General features: G+C 36.1%; 1 protein-coding gene across 1 annotated transcript; it reads left to right on the forward strand.

Moving 5' to 3' along the window:
* The first annotated feature begins 98 nt into the window (after positions 1–98).
* Positions 99–16,721, forward strand: LIAS (lipoic acid synthetase). Its single transcript, XM_074276687.1, has 11 exons — positions 99–259; positions 1,865–2,037; positions 2,333–2,426; positions 3,094–3,174; positions 3,637–3,793; positions 6,779–6,836; positions 9,060–9,188; positions 11,484–11,629; positions 12,346–12,416; positions 13,723–13,834; positions 15,544–16,721. Exons 1-11 carry the CDS (start codon positions 215–217, stop codon positions 15,594–15,596), a joined length of 1,119 nt encoding a protein of 372 aa, XP_074132788.1. The 5' UTR covers positions 99–214; the 3' UTR covers positions 15,597–16,721.
* Positions 16,722–17,032: the final 311 nt, after the last annotated feature.

Consider the following 17,032-nt stretch of genomic DNA (forward strand, 5'->3'; position numbering starts at 1 on the left):
GAGCCAATCCCGGAGGGCCTCTCCTATCGCGAGCTCTTCTGTTTTTCACGTCTCCCCGCCCCTCAATGACGCATTTATCCTGAGACAACCGGCACTTCAGCCTTCCTGGTAAGTGATTGAGGATACTTCCGACGCGCGTCACTTCCCGCTCCGCTTGACAAACTTGGTGGAGCCTGGGCCCGGCCAGCCGGGGCTCTGAGCCTCCTGTCCCGGGATGTCTCTCCGCTGCGGCGGCGTCTCCGGCGTACTTGGGTCCCGGGTGAGTGAAGGACCCCGGAGAGGCCGCCAGGGAGGGCAGGTCCGGTCTGGAGCAGGCCCTGCTTGGTTTTCCCCACATCTCCCCGTTCCCTGAGAGGTTCTATCCTCCCGACCCAGCCCCGAGTCGCGTTCGTGACAGGGCCCTTGTTAGAGACGTGCGGGAGCCTCGGGGATAGACGTGGGCAGGAGGAAAAGCGGCCTCTTGGGGTCTCATCTAGGGGCCTAGGGAGGCCCCTCGTTCCGCTGTCAGCATTGGCCAGATCTCGGCCAGGAGCCGGCCCTCTGACCCACAGAAACGTGAATGTCACTTGTGGGGAGGGCTGGCTCAGGGATGCAGCTTACCCTGCTGAGGAAGCAAAGTACCGATAACTATGTTACAGAGAGAGAGAGAAAATAACGAGCACGATGTTTTACTTTTAAGTGTATATATACACACATGTGTGTACATGTATACAAACACGCACATTACATGTATACATGAATATGCAAATAAGTCCATAGGTACGTGTATACATAAATATATGCATAAGCATGTATACATAGATATGTGTGTGTGCATATGCAAATTTAAGTGCAAATACATAAATACAGGTACGTACATATATAAATATGTGTGCATAAATACGTATATTGTACATAAAATGTGAATAAACGGGTATTTATATGGATACATGTAAATGTATACGTGGTTATGTGTATTGCATATGTGTATATATATATTGGTGAATACTTTGTTCAAAATATAGGCTCGTGGTAGATAGTAATAATGTGTTAATTTGCAAGAATAATGTTCTTATGTGTGTAGCAGCTTCTTCAGGCTTCTAATTTTATAAAATACAAACTCTTGCTATTAAACATAAGTGAAGAAAAATACCTTATTTAGATGTATCGCTAGTAATTAATCACTTTTGAAGCAATTTCACATATATCCCAGAATCAAAATAGTATTTATCTAAAAGAAGGAATTTCTTTTTCAAGAATGTGTTGGTCAAGATGGCCAGTGAGCTCTTTCCAATTGTGAAACTTTGTTTTTGCAGTAGTTTATTCATTTCTCTTACATAATGAAGTATTAACTTCAGATATAGAGACTCACAAATGTAGCTAAATGAGACTTAAAAAGAAAAATTCTGAATGTGGAAATTTGTTTTTAATGACAATTTTTTTACTTTCAAATATCTACATTAACAGAGAACTTCAATGAAGCTAACAGGATGTTTCTAAGAAAGTAGAACTTGCTTTAATAAATACATAATTCAATAGCAAAATAAGCTTTAATTGAGCTTAGAATCCAGTTGATAAGTATTTTACATAAGTGATATCCAGGTGATGTGTATGTGTGTGTGTGTGTGTGTGTGTGTGTGTGTGTATATATATACATATATCCAGGCATATACATTTTGCCTGTTTTACTTAGTATTTATTGGCAGTGTGTGTTTTTGTGGCTTAGATTGTGAACTACTAGAGTAGAGACAGCTTTTTTTTTTTCTAAATAGTTTCTATTCTGGGTAGTAGATATAATTTATTGCTGAGATAATTTCCTATTAGATAAATTTAATGAGCTGCTTTGCATAAAAAAAATAACACAATTAACTGGTTAATTCCCTAGGTACTTGGAAACTATTTGTACAGCCGGTACAAAACATTAAGTTCTTTGCCAGACAAAAAGAAAGAGCTCCTACAGAATGGACCAGATCTTCAGGATTTCATATCTGGTGACCTTTCAGACAAGAAGACCTGGGCTGAATATAAAGGAAATTTGAAACGTCAGAAAGGAGAGAGGTAGGTTGTAATTTCTAGCAATCTGAATGTCCTTTACATTGGCATAATAATTTGTCTTTCATTATAGTTTTGAGTATTGAATGTTTTATTAGGTCTAGACTGGGACCTTCCCTTTTTATTACAAATTCATTAAGTGACCTAAATCACTCCGAAGTGATAAAAGTGCCAACTTCCACTAGGAGAGATCTAGAGTGAAGGAAAATTTTTCTTACCTTAGAAATACAAAATAAAATAATTTAATAGCAATTTTTGTTGAGAGTTTTATTTTCTAATAGTTTTATTTGGCTTTATTTAGGCTAAGTTTGCCACCATGGCTAAAAACAGAGATTCCTATTGGAAAAAATTACAACAAGCTGAAAAACACTTTGCGGAATTTAAATCTCCATACAGTAAGTATGTAATATCTTGTTAGCTTCCCATCTAAAAAAAAGGTAATTTTCTTAGCATTATTCTCACATTCCAGTACACTAATGGATCTGTGATTTCATTGTTATAGGGGTTTCCTTCACGCAGATCATATTACAACTCTTGTCTATATCTTCTGATGAATTTCTTGCCTTGGGGTTCATTTAGCATGCTTCCCCTAAGCTTTTTCTTGATGCTACTGCCACTGCTCTATCTACTTTGTCAAAGTGCTTTTCCCTGGTTTTAGAAATTTAAATTTTGTTTCACTGTACAGAATGGAAATGAATTTAATACTTTTCCCTTCAAAACTGAGTCCCAAAGGATCTATTCTTCATTGGATCCTTGATTTCATTGATGTGGGTTTTCCTTTTATTGATTCAATTTGTACACATTCTCAACCTGTGCAATTCTTGTGTTTTACCATAAATCCTGCATAGTTATCTACTCAACATTAAGAAAATATTTAAAGTTTTAATTGCTTCACAGTTTTGGGGATAAAATGGAACTTGAGCCTGAAGTGATTGTTCTGTTCCTGGGGAAATGATGGTTGTTAAAAATTATTGCTGTCACATTGAAATTCATAATCACTAGACATTTCTTTGATAAACAATTTCAAGTTATTGTTTACTATCTGTCATGTTCTGATTATAGGTATGTGAAGAGGCACGATGCCCCAATATCGGGGAGTGTTGGGGAGGGGGAGAGTTTGCCACTGCTACAGCCACAATCATGGTGAGCCTGGAATTGTTCTCCAGAAATCTTCTGCTTAAGAAAGAAAACCCATATTTTGTGACCCCTGCAGAGCCATACAGATTAAAGTAATGTAGCCATTGTTTAGGTTTTTAATTTTAATTTTGGTGAATTTGAAGAAAAATGTTGATAATAGTATCTATATTCCAGTCCAGGGTGTGATCCCTCTTCTTATAAAATTTACATAGCACTTACTGTTTAGCCTTATCATTTTGCAGTTATACTACTTTATGACTTAGGTTGTTGTCTTGAATTACTAAGCTTTTTATTGTTTGTCTTTTAGCATATTTATTTTTAAGTTTCCCTAAGTAGATTTTAAAATCCATAGGGATAGGGACTGTATCTGTCTTTGTCCTACTGTACCTTATACAAAAAGAATCTCTCAGTAAATATTTGTGAGTTTGATGTTGAATTAATTTGATAATTATAACATTTTCATTACAGTTGATGGGGGACACTTGTACAAGAGGTTGCAGATTTTGTTCTGTTAAGACTGCAAGAAAACCACCTCCATTGGATTCTAATGAGCCCTATAATACAGCCAAAGCAATTGCAGAGTGGGGACTCGATTATGTTGTGCTGACATCTGTGGATAGAGATGGTTAGTCATAATAATAACCACTTATTTTGCAAGGTTATGCAGTTTTGTAGTGCTTCCCCGTTGTATTGAATTATTAACTAAGACATGTAATTGTTTAATTTTAAACATACTTATGTCTGCTTTCCCCAAATACATTATAAACTCTTTAAGATTAGGGACTACAGGGAAGGAGGGACTTATATTACCATCTGATGGAACTCTTCTTCCATTTTTAAATTTATCTCAAAATCCATTGACATCTTTCTCCCAGTTTCTGGAAGAGAGGTAGCCCGTTTTTTGCAGACCAACTCCTTTACAATGTGTGATTACATTTCCTTTAGCTGGTTGTATTTTCAGTAGTTTTTTTTCTTTTTTCATCATGTGTGTGCGCGCGCGCGTGCTATCTCTGTCTTACTCTCTCTGCCCCCCAAAAAAGAAAATTACCTAGGGTTATTTTTTAATGGGTTTCTGTAGAGAAGGAATTCATCAATCAGGTTTGTTACCGCGGCAGTAGGCTCAGCTCCTTGCCCTTCCTTATCTCACATAACCAATCCCTTGCCGAGCCATGCTGTTTCTCCCTTCATATCACTGTGTGGGTCTCTCCTCAGCACAGCTGCTATCTTGTCTCAGACCTAAATAATTGTTCCCCTAGATTTTTTTTTTTCCCTCTGAGGCCATTGGGGTTAAGTGACTTGCCTAAGGTCACACAGACAGGAAGTACTAATCTCACCTGATTATTGCAATAGCCTCCTGGCTTCCCCTGGCTCTAGTCTCTCCATTCTAGTCTATCTGATGGTCATTTTCCTGAAGCACAGAATTCACCATGTGATTCTTCCACTCCTGTTAATCCTAGCAGCTCCCTCTTACTCTAAGATATGATAGGAACTACTCAGTATAGCTTTTCAAGCCGTACACCTCTCTTTGCAACTTCACCAAATGTTGCTTTCTTTCCTACAATGTTCAGTCCAGGCAAACTGGATTTCTTCCTGTTCCGTAATGAACACATCCATCTCCCTTCCTTTTTCTGGCCATACCTCTTGTCTGGAGTAGAGCCTTCCCTACCTGCTGTCTCTCTCTCCCTTTCACACACAGGTTAAGCACTGTTTTCTGGATTCAGCCACTAGTGACATTCTCAAGTTCTCTTATGTTTAACTACTGCTGATAAATTTGTATTATTACCTTTGTCTTGTTAAAAAAAAATAAATATATATATATATATATATATATATATATATATATATATATATATATATATATATATATATATATATATATATATATATATATATATACTTTTTGTCTTCCCTATTAGCTCCTTCCACATAGGGATTGTTTCCTTTTGTACTTGTGTCTCCAATACTTAGGCACATAACCAATTCTTGATAAATATATGTTCATTGATTGATTAGTTGGTTGGTTGACCCTGGGCACATGAAAGTCTATATCAGTTTCCTTATCTGTAAAGTGAGAGTTGCATTCAGTTGTTTTTAGGGTCCTTTCAGCTCTTGGGCGTACAAGCATAGCCTCTAAAGTCCTTTATGTTCTTCTTTATAAGTTATATTAAGAATATGGCTAGTTTAAGAAATTTTTTTTTTTTCCATTTTAAAGACTGGAGCTTAGAGAAGTTGATGAATTTCTCCATGATCAGATAACAGCCATTCCTTTAACCCAAATCTGTGTGTGTGTGTGTGTGTGTGTGTGTGTGTGTGTGTGTGTGTGTGTGTGTGTGTGTGTGTGTGTGTGATATGTGTATGTGCTAATGATTTTTCTTTTTTTTTTAATTAATTTTATAATTATAAATTTTTTTAATAGTATATATGCATGAGTAATTTTTTTTATAACATTATCCCTTGTATTCATTTTTCCAGATTTCCCCCTCCCTCCCTCTACTCCCTCCCCTAGATGACAGGCAATCCCATACATTTTACATGTGTTACAGTATAACCTAGATATAATGTATGTGTGTAAATCCAATTTTCTTGTTGCAAGTTAAGTATTGGATTCTGAAGGTATAAGTAACCTGGGTAGATAGACAGTAGTGCTAACAATTTACATTCACTTCCCAGTGTTCCTTCTCTGCGTGTAGCTTCTATCCATCATTGATCAGCTGGAAGTGAGTTGGATCTTCCTTATGTTGAAGATATCCCCTTCCATCAGAATACATCCTCATACAGTATTGTTGTTGAAGTGTATAGTGATCTTCTGGTTCTGCTCATTTCACTCAGCATCAGTCCATGCAAGTCTCTCCAAGCCTCTCTGTATTCCTCCTGCTGGTCATTTCTTACAGAGCAATAATATTCCATAGCCTTCATATACCATAATTTACCCAACCATTCTCCAATGGATGGACATCCATTCATCTTCCAGTTTCTAGCTACAACAAAAAGAGCTGCCACAAACATTTTGGCACACACAGGTCCCTTTCCCCTCTTTAGTATTTCTTTCGGATATAAGCCCAATAGCTGGATCAAAGGGTATGCACAGTTTGATAACTTGTTGGGCATAGTTCCAAATTGCTCTCCAGAATGGCCGGATTATTTCACAACTCCACCAACAATGTATCAGTGTCCCAGTTTTCCCACATCCCCTCCCACATTCATCGTTATTTGTTCCTGTCATCTTAGCCAATCTGACAGGTGTGTGGTGATATCTCAGAGTTGTCTTAATCTGCATTTCTCTGATCAGTAGTGATTTGGAACACTCTTTCATATGAGTGGATATAGTTTCAATTTCATTATCTGAGAATTGTCTGTTCATATCCTTTGACCATTTTTATCAATTGGAGAATGGTTTGATTTCTTATAAATCAGGATCAATTCTCTATATATTTTGGAAATGAGACCTTTATCAGAATCTTTAACTGTAAAAATATTTTCCCAATTTGTTACTTCCCTTCTAATCTTATTTGCATGCTAATGATTTTTCAATAGTCTCTTCCATAATGGAAGTTCTCTGCATGCTGTGACATGACACAGCTTCTTGACTAATGGATTCTTTTCTTTCTAGATCTGCCTGATGGGGGTGCTGAACACTTTGCAAAGACAGTTTCACATTTAAAGGAAAGGTGAGTGTTTTCCCTTTTAATTTCACAATTGCAAAAAAAAATAAAATCTAAATCTAAAAATTTGATGTCACACCAAATGCACACCTGTGACTACCATTAGGCAACTGAAACATATCAATATACTAACATTTTGAGTAAATTGTTCTCGGGGTGATAAATGGTTCCAATGTAAAGTTAATAACTACATTTTTCAAACTATACTAAATCCCATTGATGTGCAAGCTTACTGACTTCATTTTGCTCCCACTCTATATTCCTGAAAGAGAATCATGTTAAGGTCTCATAGCATCCAAACTTTTCTTGCAGAAATGCCAAGGGATATTTTGTAGGAGATATGAGAATTGGCATCCATGATGTAAAAAGGGTAGACATGTATCCAGAATCTAAATCTTATCCTCTGGATAATTTTTTTTTTCTTTTTCTGTTTAAAAAAAGATTTCTTCATGCTTTTAGGGGACTTTAATATTGCTGTCCCTTCCCAATCCCACTTCCCATCCCCGAGAGAACCTTCCTTCCCATTGACAGTGTATGTCTTATTCCTTACCCATAGTCCACCACCTGAGAGTTCTGAGAGGAGATGTGTTCCATCATGACTATTCGGCAGGCAAGATCAGTCACTGCATTGATATGAGTCATGTTGCCTTTTAGTGTCATTTCCTTTAGTATTTTTGGGGCCATTGTGCACATTCATCTCTGTACCATTTCAGATGCTTCTTTCTAGGTCTCTGAATCCCTCATTTTCATCATGCATATAGCAAAGTAACAGTCTGTATGTGTCTATACCAGTTGAAGAGTACATACTTGTTTGCAGTTTTTGCTAATGTTATAGGTCATTTTGATTACCATTCATTATTTTGTCATTCCCAAGTCTCCCCTCTCTGCCTGGTTAAGAACTGGGAGTTAAGAAGATATAGTGTATTTAGGCAGGAGAAAAGGTACATTACGTTCATACATGATGCATGGAGGGAATCTGAGGAGCAGGAATGTTTGGACAAAAAGGCCTGACAAACATTTAGAAAAAAAAAGAAATGGATAAAATGAGGGGACACAGAAGAGATGATTTGATATTTCTCCTGAAGTTTAGGATCAGATCAGATGGGTCTCAGAATATCTATTTTTGTTGTTCTTCAGTTGTGCCCAACTCTACAGGACCCCATCTGGGGGTTTCTTGGCAAAGATACTGGAGGTATTTGCCATTTCCTTCGAGGAAACTGAGGCAGACAGGGTGAAGTCAACACACAACTAGTAAGTGTCTGAAGCCAGATTTGAGGAAGAGAAGTCTTGACTCCAGGCCTAGAACTTGGTCTATTGCCCTAGAACATCTTTGGGTCTGTGTTTTATTGGATTGAGTATGGTTAGGGTTATTTAAAAAAAGGAAAAAAGAAATGGAGAGCCAGCAGATTGCGGAATTCAGAATTTTTCTGATGACTGTTTTATTCCTACCTTTATCTGTTGGAGTCAGTCACATCGTAGCCCTAGGAGGAGTCTTAATTGGAAAGGTTGATTCTGTTATGTTTTCATAACAGAAATTGAAATGTGAAAGGAAAGGGAGAGAGAGAAAGAAATAATACACTTTGGGAAGGGAAAGGTAAAATAAGAGAAAAGATGGGGGGAATTATATGATCAACACACAAAGATAACAGGGGTGATTGTGTGTGTGAGTATATATTTTCCTCTTTTAATGAATCAGTCTGTTATGCTACTGGGAGCTGTTGGAATACATGGGAGCCACCTTACAGTGGCTGCTGGAGATCCAACCCAGAATGGATCTCCTCTTGTGAGAGGATGATACAAGGAGACTGAGAGGCCATTGCTCGTTGTCTAGCCTCTCTCCAATTTATCTCATTCTGAGTCTGCAACATTTGTGAGAGCAAAGACTGACCTGCAACTTTTTTCTTGCACAGCATGATAAATGTGGAAATGTGTTTAGAAGAATTGGAAATGTTTAATCTATATTGGATTGCTTACTCTCTAGGGAAGGAAAGAAGGGAAGAAGAGACAAAAATTTAGAACACAAGGTTTTGCAAGGATGGATGTTGAAAACTATCTTTTGTATGTATTTTGAAAAATAAAAGTTATTATAAATTTTTAAAATAAATGCTAAAGATGTAAAGATTACTAAAAATTCCATCGAGTAAGTTCTAGAAATAATAGGTATGAGTAATGATTTTATTAACAATTCACTGTTCATCATTCTTATTTTTCCTATTTATTTTTCTCTAGGAATTCAAATATATTAGTGGAATGCCTGACCCCTGATTTCCGAGGAGACCTTAAATCTGTCGAGATAGTTGCACAGTCAGGATTAGATGTGTATGCCCATAATGTGGAAACTGTTCCAGAATTACAGAGGTGATTACACAACACAGAGAGAGAGAGAGAGAGAGACACATACACACACACACTCTCTGTCTCTGTTTCGCTCTTCCCTCCCTCCCCCCAATACATAATCTTTTATATTTGGGATGGACCTGTGATGTTTATCAGCATTGGGAGCTCCTTTGGTCACTTGCCCAGAATCTGCCCCAGTTAGAGAATGCACTCAAAGCTGGGCATGCTGACTTTAGAGACCCAGACTGTTCCTTTCTAAGATCATTGTGTTATTTTTCAAAAAAAATTTTTTAAAGCAGTACACTTTTATGTGAGTGACCTTCAATTAATCATAATTCCAAAGATGGAGGTTAAGGAACAAGGCGGCTTTCCCTTTAATGATGCAAAGGAACCCATTAGAACTTTTCCTTTCTATTGGAACAATTTTCAGATAATGAAATTAAAGCCATCTAGAGTCATATGAAAAAATAAGTCACTATTGATTAGAGAAATGCAAATTAAAATAACTACACACCTCTCAGATTGGCTAAGATGACAGAAAAAGATGATGAAGAATGCTGGAGGGGATGTGGGAAAACTAAGACACTAATACATTGTTGGTGAAGTTGTGAACTGATCCAACCATTCTGGAGACCAATCTGGAACCATACCCAAAGGATTATAAAACTGCACACTCTTTGACTCAGCAGTGCCATTGCTATATTGGGTCTGTATCCCAAAGAAATCATAAAGAAGGGAAAAGGATCCATGTGTGCAAGCAATGTTTGTAGCAGCTCTTTTTGTGGTGAACAAGCTGATCTTAGAAAGGCTTGGAAAGATTTATGTAAAGGATTTCCATTGCTTAAAAAAAAAAAAAAATAAAGATTTACACGACTTAGCTAAGCTAACAAGCAGAACCAGGAATACATTGTACACAATAATAGCAAGAATGTGTATGACTTGGTTCTTCTCAGTGGTTCAGTGATCCAAGACAATCCCAATAGACTTTGGACAGAAAATATCTGCATCCAGAAAAAGAACTAGGGAGACTGAATATAAATCAATACATACTATGTTCACTTTTTTTTCTGTTTTTTTTGTTCTGATTTTTCTCTCCCAATGTGATTTATAAAGCAAAGTATATTAAAAATAAATAAAATGAATTTAAATGAATTTTAAAAGGAAAGAAAACTCAGATACCTAAAAAAAGCCTTTTTTTCCTTAAATATATTTGAACTTTGTCTTAGAAAAAGCAATAGCCCCTTTTTTCCTTTTTATTCAATATTAGAAACAATTGCTGGACCTTTAACATTCCATATTTAAACCTATGTTAGATGTTTAAAACATTCTTTTAACCTTGAGTCAGAATTAATTTTGAAACACTTTCATTTCCTTGGGTTCTGGAAAAGCATTTTGCAAGTGATTTTGTGGAATTGTTCCTGTTATTCCCCAGTGGAGTAAAACTTGAAAGGAGCAGCCATTGCAAGCAATTATCAGCATTTTAACTCAATCACAAACATATGGGGGAATTAATTTAAATTCAGAAGAGAAGTCTTTTCAGAAATAATTTGTCTTTTTCAGTATTTGTTGTGGTTTTAAAGTCACTAAATTTTTCTTTCTCTCCTGCTAATTGGTTTTATATTATATAAATCAACAAAATTTAATATGAAAATACTACAGTTTTCTATATTAGCAACTTTCTGTTATAGAGCCTACTTAGAATTTTTTCATTTTCTTGCCATTTACACCTGGCATATAGCCAATAACAGTTTTCCCTTGTCTTAGACCCACCACCAGTTGGTGCCAGTTGCCTAGTTCTACTTAAGTAGCATTATTCTTTTCATTGAAAATTCCAGAATACTCTACTTTTTTCTCTTGAATAGCCTGGAAAATTTTGGATTTTTCCACCAGCAGAGGGCAGCTTGTTCTTTATAGAGAGAATGAGCATAAAAGTTTCTCAGACCTCAGAATCATAGATTCAGCTTAATTTTTTTCTTTGTTCAATTACGAGGCCTCCCTTATATTCTCCAAACTCCCCCACACAGACACTCTGATTCTCTATCCTTTATAGCTTCTACTGGCTGATACTTTAGTACCAACATGGGTATGATGGGGGAAGCGCATTCCTTGGACGCCATGCTTTGCCCAGTCTTTCCTCCTTTACCACAAGCGGGATCAGGGGCTACCAATAACACGTTCTCTTCTTGTAAAACAGTAAACCATTTATGCAGAAGGGCTCCTACTGAATTACCTAACATAGAGAATGTACAGTTTTCTGGTCTTTCCTCGTCTTGAACTTCTTTTTAATTGATTCATTGATAACCGTTCTTTTTAAAGGAAAGTACGTGATCCTCGAGCAAATTTTAACCAATCTCTAGAAGTACTGAAACATGCCAAGAAGGTTCAGCCTGACATCATTTCCAAAACATCCATAATGTTGGGCTTGGGAGAGACTGATGAACAAGTGCATTCTACAATGAAAGGTAAATTAGTAGAAAAAAAACCTGGGAAACCTTGCTTATTAAATTGAGAGGAGTCCACATTGAAGGTCCTTTGATACTCATGCTGCCTCTTATGTTTCTATGGTATAAATATAACTCCTCTGTGTAGAAAGTGGTCACAATGAATAATAAAAAGCAAAAACAGATTTAACTTTGAAAGTTGGTCATTGAGCCCTGAATGTTTTTATGTTAGTTTTTTCCATATCCTTGAATTGAATTAGGACATAACATTAGTCCTCACTAATTTAACATCATAGTCTCCAGAGCTTTGGGTTTTATTGAATTCTGGTGTTAAAGTCCACATTTTGTGTTAATTTTGGGGTTTGTAATTTGTAAAACTATAATTTGATTTGTTTTTCCCATTTTCTACTTGACAGCATTTGTCTGGTCACTTATTTTGAAACTTAATTGAGTAATTTACCAGTCTTAACCCTTTATAAAGTAGAATTCTCTTCAGAGTAGTTCATACAGGTAGCTGTCATAAGTCATACCGTGTCCCCCTCAAATGTGAACATCTCATAGAGTCAAAACCTGTCATGACGTGATTGGCCGTGGGATGCGGCCTTAGGTCTGCCCCGATCACCAGTTAGAGATTGTTTCAAGTTCTTTTCCACCTTGTTCTGGATCGGGAGGAAGCTCTAGCCCTGGATGTGTAATGTGATAACGTCTGCTAAAGCCATCTGTGCTTCTATCTACAGCACTGCGTGAGGCAGAGGTGGACTGTCTGACCCTCGGACAATACATGCAGCCAACCAAGCGTCACCTCAAGGTACAGTGTCTTGGTGCTAGACTTCCAGTGCCGTGGGTGATAGGCTGGGGGAGTTTGGGGGCCCCCGTGTCCCTTTTATTCTCCATCGCAATAACCTGTTGACACATACCAAGGTTGGTGATATTAGAATGTGCAGATGCAAAGGGAGTGGGAAGAGCCCCTCATATCTTCCTGACTCCAGGCCTGGCACTCTACCTACTGCAGTGCCACCTCTTTAGCTACCTTTTAGGGCCTAAGTACCAGATCTCAGACTGTACTAACAAAGCAGCAATTGTTAAAACTAGCTAATATTATTTAAAAAGCAAAATTAAAACTAGAAACAACTGAGCTCAGAAACATAGTATGTGAAGTCCAAAGACTCTGAATATAAGGATAAGGGGAAACTACTTGAAGAAAACTTCCTGAAAAACCAGAAAGCAATCAGCTAGAAATCAGATTTAGATCAACACCTCCTAGCTGACTGCTTTCTGGTTTTTCAGATCTGAGTTCAAAGCTGACCTCAAATAATGACCAACTGTGTGACCCTGGGCAGGTCACTTCCTCCTGCTTGCCTCATCTGTAAAGTGAGCTGGAGAAGGAAATGACAAACCTCTCCTGTATTTCTGTCAAGAAAACCCCAAATGGGGTCACAGAGTGAGACTCAGCTGAAACAATAACTCCCTAGTTGATATTGCCTACTCAGAATCTCTTTTAAGAGGGGCCCCAGTCAGGCCTTTTTTCCCTTGCTCAGATGAATTTTGTAATTTTTTTCTAGGCTATTAAATAGCTCTTTGACAGTTAGCTTTGGCTCTGAATTTATAAAATTATGTTAAGGTGAGCGCATGAAATCACTAAAAGATAAAATAGATAGCAAGCTAATAAAGAGGGAAAATCCAGAATATAGAGGGCAGTATATAATATATAGAGAAAGCAGTAGATGAGAATGTAAGAAACCATGGGTTTCTCAACTTCTCATTTAAATTTTTTCTTTCTTTTTTTAATAATAAATGTTTAATTTTATCTATTATTTATAGCATTCATTTGACCAAACTTCTGCATGTTTGTGGAATCCTACTGTATATATCATGTCACTTAAATTCTTTTGGCCTTAGATCCTCATCTCTGAAGTTTGGAGAGCTTAGACTGACTGATTCACAAAGTCTGGCTAGCTCAGAAATTCAGTCTTCTAGGACATCAAGTGAATAGTCAAGAGTAGTCTCATTCTGATTTAAAAAAAAAAAAAAAGAGACATCAAGGGCATTATTTTCCTGTGTTATGATTCTGAGGAACCACTATTAATTGATCTTAAATACTTTCTTAAATACAGGTAGAAGAATATGTTACCCCTGAAAAGTTCAAGTACTGGGAAAAAATAGGAAAGGAACTTGGATTTTACTATACTGCCAGCGGACCATTAGTACGTTCCTCATATAAAGCAGGTAAGGTTTTGTTTTTGTTTAGGTTATAACTTTACATGTAAGACAAAATCCCAAACTAAAGTTCTGCAACAAATTACACTTGTGGCTATTTTTATGTAATAAATTTTTGTTTTTTAGGGCATTATATGAATTTTTTTTAATTGATAAATGCTAGATTTAAGGGAATTATTTCTTAAATATAGTTTGCTCATTATACCAAGAATTTTTTTTCTTCTCTTAAGTATTTTGTTTCTTTTATAGCCCAGGTGAAATATTTTTGGAAAAACAATTTTCTTTCAGAGTTCAGATTTGAAAATGATGCTAGCAGCATCTCTTAAGTTCTCACAATCAGATCAATTCCAGCTATTAAAAAATAGCATTATTGTATCTTTCTCATTTCTTTCCCCCCTTCGCCAGAGGCCAAGAACTTTAAAGCTCGTCTCTCCTTTTTTCTTAAATTTTTTCTCAGTAATATTTTCTTTTTCCAAATACATGCAAAGATAGTTTTCAACAGTCGTTTTTTAAGACTTTGGGTTCCAAATTTTTCTCCCACCCTGTTACCTCCGCCCTTCTCAAGACAGCAGTCAATCTGATATGTTAAATATATATCCTTTTAAACATATTTCCATATTTGTTATGTTGTGCAAGAAAAATCAAACCAAAAGAAAGAAAAACCAAACAAAAATAGGTGAAAATGCTATGCTTTGATCCATATCCAGTCTCCATAGTTTCTCTCTGGGTGTGAATTGCATAGTCTACCCTACTGCAAGTCTATTGGAATTGCTTAAAGCTTCTCTCTTTGAAATTCAGTTCTGACTTTGGGCAGTAGCTTGAATCTGAATTTCTAAGGAGAATAATGCCATTTAAAAATGGGTCAGTTTTCCTATACAGATTTAACCCCTCCTTGTTTGGTTTGATCCTTGCCATGGCAGGGAGTCTTGCATAGCTCACTCAAACTATGAGCTTTGCCATACAGGATCATTCAAGAAAGGCAGGCCATAATGGAGAGTTCTGACAAAAGGTGATCCATCAGAGAAGGAAATGGCAAACTACTGCAGTGTATTTGCCAAGAAAACCATATGCATTGTATTGAAATACTCAAAAGATATGATGGTGAACTCTTCAAGTCAGAAAGGCCTGGTGTTGTCACAGAATCAGTCACTACTGAACAGCTGTACAACAATAACAAACACAGATTTATCATAAAGAAGGTTTATCTAACACTTAATGTTAGTAGGATTTTAACCAATCGTGTCTATTCAGCCTCAAAAATTTTTTATAAAACATTATACCTTGGTTAATAATGTAATATATTTTATTTTCAAAAATGAATTTGTCAGTGAGAAATACTTTGTTAGACAACGTATATGAAGCTAATTAAAAATGACTGCAAATTTACAGAATAGGGATATATCTTATATATACAAGGAATATTAAAAGGGGGTGTACTAAGAAAAGGATTGGGAGCTGGTATGAATTATAGGGGCAGAAAGGTGAGCCAGAGAAAGAAAGATAGCGATGGGAAAATTATCAGGTGAGAAAACAGTGGCTTTGGGATTTGAAAGAAGATAAAAGTACCAGTGTGGAAAATTTCTCAAGATAGAATTATCTTGAGAATTGGGAACCATTACAATTAAATAATAAAATTTTGGGTACTTCAAAAAAAATATTTTTCAAATAGGATTGGCTTTTGTTTTAATATTAATATGAATGTTATTTTCCTTCATTAGGTGAATTTTTCCTGAAAAATCTAGTGGCAAAAAGGAAGACAAGAACCATATGAATCTGTAAATGATAAGACATCTTAACGTTCTTTTGGTTCCACACTGTCAGGCATCCTTAACACCAGAAACAATTACATCTGATGGAAATAGGCCCCAACTTTATTTCACATTCTTCAAATAGTGAGGTGGACTTTTTTGTGAATGAGTTTTTCCTCATCTTCACCTGGAAGTTTAGCTTATTGAAATAAAACATTAAACATCTTGGTAATAATGTGATATTAAGAGCGTAATTAAAAATCTACTAGGGGCTTTCATCCAAATGTTGCTTATGTATTACCATATTGTGACAACAGGCTCTAAAGCAAATATTCACTATAAGTCATGATCATGATGTTGCCTTACCCTGAGATGGTTGTCCTTCAGCAGCACTGAAATCATTTGGGGAAAGTTTGTTTGAATGTGATTTTACATCAATGTGAGTATTATACTGTGAAAGATAATTTTACATTATTATTAAGTTATGGGAAGAGACTGGTAAAGTTGTATGTGGGGAGAGTTTTAAAGAATTCTGATTGGGCAGTTTGATAGTGCAGTATGTAGCACTGGCCAAAGTCAGGAGGACCTGGGTTCAAATTCAGTGTTAGATACTTACTAGCAGTGTGACTGAGCAAGTCACTGAATCCCAGTTGCCTTGGGGGAAAAAAAAAGAATTCTGATGAAATAAGTAAATCAGGAAATATTTTTTTGTTAGGAAACCTTTTTTTTTCTCCCCCTCATTGCTTATAAAGCCTTTTTTCTTTTGGTAAGGCAGTTGGGGTTAAATAATTTGCCCAGAGTCATAGAGCTAGTTGTAAAGACAAATTTTCAATTTTTAACTTTTTTTTTTTTGAGATTTTCTCTTCTTCCCCTTCCTCCCAAAACAGTCAGTAATTGATATATGTGCAATCATGTAAAACTTGTTTTTATATTAGTCATGTTGTCAATCAAGATGTAATCCAAAAGGAAAAAATACAAAAAATCCCACATTCAAATAGTGTGCTATAATCTGTATTCAGACTTCATCAGTTCTTTCTCAATTAGAAAATATTTAGAATGTAACAATGTCATGTATATATGTATGTATGTATGGCGATTTAAAATATATTCAGTTGGGTATTCAATTAAAGTATTTAATCATTGGAAAAGTTGAAAGTACAGTTTTTTTAAATTATGAAAAACAGAACCAGATAGTAAGAAGTGAGAAAAAAAAGATGAAACATCAGCATAGATAGCTGCAAAATTATTTTGCATTTCCTTTAGATTATTTTCTTATGACTTATATAGCCAATGCATTAGATACATAAAATCTTATCTCACCACGGATTTAATAATTTAGGAGTTTAATACATGAGGGAAAGAGGTAAGAAATAACAGGGGTAGATTACTTTTTGCTACTTTGCTCCCTATTACCAGAGTGTTTTGAGTAAATCTGTGATGAGTCAACTAAGAGCATTAG

The sequence above is a fragment of the Sminthopsis crassicaudata genome, chromosome 6 (assembly GCF_048593235.1).
Source record: "Sminthopsis crassicaudata isolate SCR6 chromosome 6, ASM4859323v1, whole genome shotgun sequence".
Taxonomy (NCBI): Eukaryota; Metazoa; Chordata; class Mammalia; order Dasyuromorphia; family Dasyuridae; genus Sminthopsis; species Sminthopsis crassicaudata.

Excerpts from the sequence above, each read along its gene's own strand:
- LIAS (XM_074276687.1), top strand. The coding sequence starts at position 215 with ATGTCTCTCCGCTGCGGCGGCGTCTCCGGCGTACTTGGGTCCCGG. Across the intron at positions 260-1,864 it reads CCGGCGTACTTGGGTCCCGG|GTACTTGGAAACTATTTGTA; the intron begins GTGAGTGAAGGA and ends TTAATTCCCTAG. Across the intron at positions 9,189-11,483 it reads ACTGTTCCAGAATTACAGAG|GAAAGTACGTGATCCTCGAG; the intron begins GTGATTACACAA and ends TTCTTTTTAAAG.